This window comes from Nansenia antarctica (assembly GCF_963989245.1).
Source record: "Nansenia antarctica genome assembly, chromosome: 12".
Classification (NCBI taxonomy): domain Eukaryota; kingdom Metazoa; phylum Chordata; class Actinopteri; order Argentiniformes; family Microstomatidae; genus Nansenia; species Nansenia antarctica.
This window is the reverse complement of record NC_137682.1, coordinates 4045630-4054945: the sequence shown is the minus strand read 5'-3', so window position 1 is coordinate 4054945 and position 9316 is coordinate 4045630. Positions and strand designations below refer to the sequence as shown.

Here is a 9316-nt window from a genome sequence, read left to right as displayed (position 1 = left end):
AAAAGGCGCGGTGGTGAAACGAACGTTCCAGCCGCACCCTACAAGATTATAAAGATATTGGGGGCCAACGTACTTGTGAGGGGCCATTGGGTTTTTGCTGGCCCTAACCCTTGCAGGATGCAAGGCACACTTAAATGTTATTGTACATAAATATTATTAATTATTTATTATTATAGCAAGAGGCCACTGACCTGACCTGACCTGACCTCTTACTGGCTGTGAGGGGCAAGCACATTTCACAATTTCCCACAGGAATCGTCCCTGTCTAGTTATTTATTATTAGTAGTAACTCCTCCCACAGTTTTGGCACTAGGTAGACATGAGGACATGTCCGGTGGAAGGTTACGGAATACTGTTTAAATCAAAGAGCGTTTAAAACGCCTACTCTCGGCTAGATACGACTTCATCGGTCACGACTCATACATTTCGTGGAGATGAAATGATCTTGCTTATCCTGCAATTGTGTGTGTGTGTGTCTCTCTCTCTCTCTCTTTCTCTCTCATGCCCACCCAGAAGCAAAAAAAGAAAACACAACCAAGTTTAAGTCATAAAACTATATTTATAAATAAAAAGACATTTTTCTCAATAAAATAGTATTGTGAAATAGTTGGTAAGAAAATGTTTTTCCACTATACATTGCCACAAGACACAGACCAATGATCAATCAATCATATAATCAGATTACGTATAATGTTCTTAAAAATGAGGCTTAAAACTGGATGCTCATGTTAAAATGTTGAAAAATGTTACTACCGGTATCTGCGACCAGCTATGATAAACACAAGAAAGAGAACAGAAAGGGCCTCAATTCACTTTTTTTTCTTTTCTTTTCTTTTTTTTACTTTTCCATAAGTCAAACAAACATATAAAAAACTCTGTCAGGTTTGAAAGTTAGTATTCATTGTCAGTCATTTCTATTACCTATTTTTTCTGTTGTTAAGAGGTCATTGAGGGGAGCGAAAAAGAGGATGGAAAGAGGTTTGAGTATTTTCTGACTTTCCCTCCCCCTGGTCTCATGGACATTCAAATAAGGTGAGAGAGGAAAGAGAACAGAACAAATGAAAATAAATCTTGAAAGCGCTGCTGAGTCATCCCCTTGCTGTTTCCTCCCTGCCTCCCTTCCTCCCTGTCCCAACATAAACTCTTCTCATCGGGAAGGAACTCAGAAAGGTGCTTTGGTGGTTCTGTCTGGAGGGTTTCTTCACTGAAGAAAGTATAGCGATTACCCTTAAGGAGCAGAAGAACAAAGAAAGGACATTTCTTATAGGGGTTATAGGCTTAAGTCTACTTAACATCTGGTAAACTAAACCAAAAGTAAATTGAATTGACCCCAACCGACAACATTTCGTTGACATGAAATGTCCTCTTCCGGCCCCTCTTTCTCTCTCTCAACACTGAAACTAAAAAAATACCAATCAGCCATTTTGTTACGGGGCCGCCGCCCATCATGACTTGACTCGCATCACATGACGTCCACAAAGAACTCGCCAGGGTTTCCCACGGCCATGCGCAGAGACTGGCGGGAGGCAGTGAGCTCCGGGGGTACGGAGGCCAGCTCCCTGCCCGGGGGGGCCCCGGGGGCAGCAGTGGGCAGGTGCGGGGGCAGACCGGGGGGGCTGTAGACCAGGCTGGGAGCGTAAGAGAGCGATTGGTGCGATTGGGTGCTGCGGTGGCTGAGCGAGCTACGGACGCTGCGCTCGCTGGCGGGTGCCATGGAACGCTCGCTGGGGGCCCGGTGGCTCCTGAGCTCCGATTCGCTCCCGCTGCCGCCCGACTTGGCGCCTCCGCCCCCCCGGCCCTCGTTCTTACTGCCGCTGTTTGAGCCGCTGCTCCCTGCAGACGAGGAGACACAGAGAGAGCGAAGATGTGTTAATGTAAACACATGTCAGCAAGCGTTCAACGCTTAAGTATGTCCAAACATTGTCTTTTAGGCATTACTTTCTTTCTTTTTTTGTAAAAAACACATTCTATGCAGGGTTCGACAGTAACACCATTTTACTTGCCCGGACCAAGTAAAACAATCGCCGGGGTTGTTTGCGCGAGCACGACAACGCTGCTGGATCCTGGATATTTTTACCTGTGTGATCGTGAGTGAACATATTATCAAAGCGTACGGGTGATCGACAGGTGGGTACGCTTTGTTAATATCTTCACGCATGATCATCTAGTCTAGTCTCGCGCCTGCGCCGTCTGTTGTTCTTCCTGCACACAGGTAAACATATCCGGGATCTAGCAGCGTCGTCGTGCTCGCGCAAACAAACCCGGCGAATGTTTTACTTGCTCCGGGCGAGTAAAACGGCGTTACTGTCGAACCCTGCTATGGAACCTGGCCTTCCTCACCTTCGCTGTGCTGGCTGCCGGCACTGCCCGCCCCGACTCCCGGGTACCCCTGGGGCAGGTCGTGTGAGGGCTGGGGGTTGTAGGGGTGGGGGACGGGGAACTGGTAGGGCAGGGCCAAGGGCCAGGGAGCCGCCCCAGGGTGGGGCAGAGGGGGGAGGGTGTCCTGGTCGGAAGCCCCTCCGCTGGAGCCGTCGTGGTCGTGCAGAGAGAGGTGGGTCATGTCTGAGAAAGACAAAGGGTAAATAGAGAAGGTGAGATGATGACATTGAAAGGCTATCGTTTTATGGTTTTATTTTTGTTGCATCTTCTATAGCAGTCACAGCTAGGAGACTGTGGCTGGGCCTAACTTCCTGCCCTTTGCTCCACTGTCAAAATGTTTCATTGTCCCAGATCAGAAGGTATGTGTAAGGACTTAAGGTCTTTGCGTGTAACACTGATGTGTAAAAAAAAAAAATAAAAAAAAAATAATAGAACTCATGTTGTGTCAATCACGCTTGCAAAACCTAATCCGAAATATTCGTCCGTCATAATTGTTTTTGGGAACAGGTTTGATTTTCTGTGTTTTACGCGTCCGTCAAAAGCCTTTTGAGAGTAGTTTTTGACCACTCCACCATGCTATAGAGGGACACATCATCAAATTAACGTATTTTTTTCGGATTTAAAAATACGCATACGAAATGCATCAGTGTGCAAAGACCTTTACACCGGACTTAGGGTAGGTTACACCCATCCAGATCCTTCAGTTCTGCTAACATCTAATGGGGTTTGGATTGTTTTCAGACTATAACAAATAGATAGTCACTCACTGCCACAGAGGTCTCCGAAGATGTAGTAGCACTGTTCAGAGAAGGTGATCTTGTTGACGGTGTGGCGGATGTAGCCGGCCTTCAGCAGGTTGCTGGCGTACTTCCTCGCCTCCCTCCGGTCCGAAAAGCCCTCCACGTGATGGAAGAGCCAGTCCACCACATCCGACCCTAAGGATTAACCACACATTTTAATGAATGAATGAATGAATGGTCTTTATTGTCATTAATACAGTACAGGTACCATACAACGAAATTTAGGAGGGGGGGCTCCCCTGGTGCTTGGAAAAAAGACAAAAAAAAAGAGGGCCACGGGTAAAGTAAAAAAGGGAAAAGAGCTGGTTTACATAAATAAAGGCTATGTACACTATCTACTATACTATACAATAAAACACTGTGCTGTACTCTATGCTATGCTATAAATATCCTAACTTTTTCCTATATCTGAACCTTATGTACACAAGGGTTGTCATATTGCACATTTAAATGCTTTATTTATGTCCACATACATGTACAATATCTAAAGGACATAAATACTATCAGTGCATTTTGACATTATGGAAACAGTCAGTAAAAGTAGTGCTGAGCCAACAACCAGTTATGCTACACACACAGGATGTTATTCACACCAGATGACACCAGTGGGTTGACAGATCCAGTATCAATACTGTAAAACAGACAGTATCCAGCTCATGGGTACAGGAAGCACCGCCTTCTCCATATTGAGCGGCTACCAATAACAGCGGATACTGAGCAATACTTTGCTAACTGTTTGGCCCTTCTCTTAGGTAGACCAGCCATTTGAAGGCCTCTAACAACAAACTTATGAACACACACACACACACACACACGAACAATATGCACAAAAAGGACAGCTGAACGAAAGCAGAGAGAATGTTGAGTGAGCATACCGATGAAAGCGTTGGCGATGGTGATTTTCAGCCACATCCTGTCTCGCACCTCAAGCCCAGACTCCGGAGACGCCATCGCCTTGGCAACCGTTGCCATTTCGCTGTGGATGGATAGGTGGAAATCATCAAAGCCTGTGAAGAGAAAGTTGGATTTAGAATTTAGAATTTCTTGATGACCTCTCCTGTGACATCATTCAACTGTAATTCAGTGTGTATAGTCAAAGCCTATACACACTGCAGGCATCTCTCCACAATCTCCCCAAAACCTTGCTTGATTGTTTAAAGAAATGACATGAGATGGTGTTCTAACAACCTTTACCTGGAGGGGGCGCTATCGCTTAAAAGGGAGGTCAAGAAATGATCTGGGGCCAAAGTATAAAGGCATTGGTTTATAACAGTCTTGACAGGGGCACTGACAATGTGGGACGTCAGTTTTTTTCCATGTGTGACAGTTTTAACAGGACACAGGTTTACAATCTGGGACAATTTAAACAGAACATCATGCACAGATTTATAATAAACCAAGCCAGTTTTGGCATTTGGCAAGACTAAAAACCCATCTTTTTAATATTGCCTTTAAATGACTAAATAATAAAATTAAGATTATAAAAACCCATCCTTTTAATATTGCCTTTAAATTACAAAAGAATTAAATTAAGATTATATAATGATTAAAGCACTTTGAGCTGCAACGTTTGCAGGAAAAGCGCTATACAAATAAAGTTATTATTATTATTATTATTATTATTATTATTATTATTATTTCACAGGACTGGTGTCACTCACGTTCAGTCTCAGGGATGGAGCTGCTGATGGAGGAGCTGGTAGATGTGACGGTGCTCATTGATGGGCTCATGCCGTATGCAGGGTACACCCCGGTCATGGCTGCCGTGTGGGAGACCCATGCAGCAGGGTCAATGGGCCGGATCGGCTCACCTGGTACAAAACAGGGGCATAATAAAAAAAATTAAAAAACGGTTTCACAAAGACATTGCTCCGAGAATCAAAGTGACATACGTGTGCGAGCGTGTGTATGTGCGTGTGTGAGGATTAGACATTGCCCGACAATTAAAGTGACATAAGTGTGCGAGCGTGTGAGCGTGTGTGTGTGTGTGTGTGTGTGTGTGTGTGTGTGTGAGGATTAAGCAGCAGGTGGATACTCACTTCTGGGCAAAGCAAAGCAGCTCCGGGGGTTGGGGTCCCAGCACTTAGCCACTGTCAGAGTAATTGGCCTGCTCATAAACACAGTTTAACACACAAAGTTAACATTGGCTATCCAGAGACAGACACACAACTAGACTAGACTTCAGATCAATTGCATCTGCTGCTTTTCCGGAGTAAGATCAGGTTGATTTCCTTCCACAGCCTCAATTGTTCTCTGCTCGTGTGTTCGATGTAGTGAATCTTGGCCCCTTCAGGCCGCCGTAGTTCTCGAAAATAGGGGCGGAGGAAACAAACCCATTTCAAATCATTGACGTGTCGATTCGCGCGGGACTACTATTATCACAGGACCTCCAGAATCAACGGAATAGGGTAGGTAATTTGCGTTGGAATTTTTACTGTCATTTTTACGGACAAGTCTGATTCTCACGGGATTAAGAACACAGAGGACGCAGAAATTACGGAGTACAAATTACAGAGATCACCATATAGTAGTAGTGTGAATAGGGCTTTAAATAGAAATATACAGTCCACTGTTCACATATGTGGCTGTGAAAGCACAACTTTTGATACAATGTTGCACTGTTCATAAATGTGCCTGGCCGAGCACAATTGATACAATGTTGCACTGTATGTGGCAGCTGGGCCTGTTGATACAAATGCAGGGTTGCAACTCTCATGCTTCTGGCATGTGACACGTTCTCACCTTCAGTCTCACACCATCACGCTGCCCAAACAATTCTCATGCCAAAACACTGCGACAGCACCAAAGACAAACAGGCGAGTAGGTCCATATACTACAGGGTATATACAGGAATCTGGAGGTTAATTTCAATACCTTTCTAAGACTTTTTAAAGACCGTGTCAATATTTTTCCAGACCTCATCGCCACTTCGAGCTGTAACTGTTTACATCAGTGACACCTTTAACTTAACAGTTTTAGTTTGCAATAGACTAGACCACTATCATACAACAGAATAGCATCCCCATAGCATCCCCAGCCCCCCCCCCCCACCACCCCACCCAATGTGCACGTGATTAAGTTCGCCTATGCAGTATTACATTTTACATTTACATTTGACATTTAGCAGACACCTTATTCCAAAGCGAGCGACTTACAATCAATACATTTGACTAAGCAAGTGAATCACCAATCCACCAGTCGTAGCAGGAAGAGTAATCTAGCTCAGGCCAGGGGCCATTGGCAGTCTCAGTGAGCCCATGGCAATCTCACTCCAGCCAGGTCCCAGTTGGCAACCCCACATTTGGTACAACTGAAAGTGGACGCACAGCCGTATTGAATTGAAAGCAAAAAAAATGTGTATCGTGGTTAGTGCTGTCCCAAACGACTATTTTTCTAACGATTATTCTAGCGATTATTTTATCGGTTATTCGATTAGTCTAACGACTAATTTATCGGTAAGTCTAACGATAATTTTTGTACTGTAAAAAAAAAACAAAACAAAAAAACTTTTTTGTCTCCACCTCACTGCTATGTTTAACTTGAATGCCAACATGGCCATTTAGAAGTCTGTCCATCACCACAACACATAGCTAGCTAACGTTACTCTCGCTGCTATGTTATGATTAGCTAAATTGATGCTAACGTAGCATGCGAGCTACGAGCTAGATAACGTACAGTAGGTGCTCGCACCACAATGACAATAGGCTACCGTAGCTAGCCAGCTACATAGCTAACGTTACTAACACCAGAAGACAAGACATACGAACTGTGGTGAGCTACATTGCTTGTGTAACATTAGCTAGTAGCTATCCATTTTCACTCATACACTTAATTGTCTCGCCTGGTAAAATAAAGGTTAAAAAAAATAAAAATAAATAAAAAGTCTTTTTTTTTTTTTGCGACTAACCGACGCATATTACGCTAACCGACGTATTGACGTAGTCGGTGACGTCGACGACGTCGAATAATCGTAACAGCCCTAATCGTGGTAATAGACTGCACTTATATAGCGCCTTTATCCAAAGCGCTTTACAGCGGCCTCTCATTCACCCATTCACACACCAATGGCGGCGCCGGCAAGCTGCCATGCAAGGAACCGGCCCGCTCAGTGGGAGCAAATTGGGGTTCAGTGTCTTGCCCAAGGACATCTAGACATGTGGCCAGCCGGGGCTCGAACCGCCGATCTGCCAACCTTGCGATCATTAGACGCCGACTCTACCTCCTGCACCACAGCCGCCCCATACGTGGTACTTTGTGTTATCAGTTCTACCATGCAACACTATTGCATGTGTGTAACACTCACCCTGGCTTGTGTACTATGTCCCTCAGCACTCGGACTGCGTCATCGTTGTTCATGTTCTCAAAGTTGATGTCGTTCACCTGCAAGGAGAGAAGAGCAAATAAAAACACATTACACAGCTACTTATTGTCTCTCAGAACTCTCTGAAAATACATTCAAAGCGTTGTCAATTCACTCCAATATGGCACACACACACACACACACACACACACACACACACACACACACACACAGTCCAAGCACCTCAGCTGCATTTCCGTCTCTACCACACACACACACACACCTGCAGCAGCATGTCTCCTGGCTCGATACGGCCGTCCGCGGCCACGGCCCCTCCCTTCATGATGGAGCCGATGTAGATGCCCCCGTCGCCCCGCTCGTTACTCTGACCCACAATGCTGATGCCCAGGAAGTTGTACTTCTCTGTAGTGCAAGGGGGAGAGAGAGAGAGAGAGAGAGAATAAGTGAGAGCTGAAAGAACGGGTGAGAGAAAATGATTCCTGTTTATATTTCCTACTTTCTTCACCACGTGTGTAGTTAACTTATTTTTAATAAAGGTTTTTAGATCAGATTAATTAGGCTAATAGAGAGGTATACACAAAGTTATGCAAGCACTGTGGTTACTAGGGGTGGGCATCAATGATCGACGATCGATAATTGATCGATAAGGATCTTGGTCGATCCCAAAATATTTTGCTCGATAATCGATAATAATAATAAAACTTTTTTTTTTTTTTTTTTTAAGGACACTAACGTTTTCAGTCATCCTCCTATTTGTGATTAACTGTTTTTTTACTGCTCCTATGGTGAGTTACTTATTTTCTATATTTTTATTTATAATGTAAAATGTGTTTTTAAGTTAAACAATTTAGGCTACTCACTGCCTTGTTTAAGAGGATTGTTATCTGACTGTATAGTGTCTAGTTTGAATGTGAATGAATGAATGAGTGCAATAGCAACACAAATAAAGTTTTCCCCTTTTTTATGAAAAAAAAGCTTATCGATTAATCGATAATTGATCGTTAATTCTTGCGATTATCGAAAAAGAAATTTTGATCGTTTGCCCAGCCCTAGTGGTTACTCTCCTTATTTGCATTGTTGTACAAGACAAACTTCCAGGTAAATGACCTGGGATTTGTGGTAATCAGACGGTAGTGTAGCAAGACAAGCATACTTACCCATATTCAGAGTGACCGTGATGATGTTCAGTGACATGGTGGAGTCTGTGATGCTGCTGAACGATGATGACTAGGAGGGGTAAAAGGATGATTATAGAAATACACTTGTGCGTATAGTAAAGCTGATTAATTATAAGAGATAAAACATCAAATGTTTTTTTTATAAAACAATCAAAAAATAAAAAGAATAAATTATCTTATGCAATATGTAACCTTTTTTCCCCTTGGAAATGTCACTAGATAATTACTTATGAAGCACAGTGCGTGCACTTGCCCTGACCCTGTCCTTCTCTGATTAGAAACATGTAAATGTACAAGCTGGCTCTAGCTACCGTTAGTCAAACAAAATCCTCTTGATTGAAATTTCAGATGAGTTTGTCTTAAATGGCAATAAAGACCATAATGTCTTAAATGGCAATAAATATATATTATAACATTTTGTGAGCTTAGAATGATAAGGTTCTATCTCCGTCTAGGATAGTTCAGAGATATTGAGCGTCAAAGTTTTTACATTCCATTATGTTCTGTGAGATGGAACCAAAAAATGTCAACATTTGAAAAATAACACCACACAGGCATTAATAAACACTTAATGGATCAGATTATGTAAAAAAAAAAAAACATAATACTCAAGTCTTGAGTCAACTAAATGTACATTC

The 9316-nt window shown here is 43.2% G+C and overlaps 1 protein-coding gene across 1 annotated transcript in view; it reads right to left on the bottom strand.

Moving 5' to 3' along the window:
• Positions 1-535: 535 nt before the first annotated feature.
• LOC308168348 (segment polarity protein dishevelled homolog DVL-3-like) overlaps positions 536-9316 on the bottom strand; it is a 15628-nt gene continuing 6847 nt past the window's right edge. Inside the window, exons 7-15 of the mRNA XM_080542908.1 lie at positions 8658-8727; positions 7763-7902; positions 7483-7559; positions 5219-5286; positions 4841-4990; positions 4055-4186; positions 3147-3314; positions 2341-2562; positions 536-1833 (exon numbers count right to left, since the gene is read on the bottom strand). Coding sequence (XP_080399034.1) covers positions 1463-1833; positions 2341-2562; positions 3147-3314; positions 4055-4186; positions 4841-4990; positions 5219-5286; positions 7483-7559; positions 7763-7902; positions 8658-8727 — 1398 coding nt within the window. The 3' untranslated portion in view covers positions 536-1462. The remainder of the gene's footprint in view (positions 1834-2340; positions 2563-3146; positions 3315-4054; positions 4187-4840; positions 4991-5218; positions 5287-7482; positions 7560-7762; positions 7903-8657; positions 8728-9316) is intronic.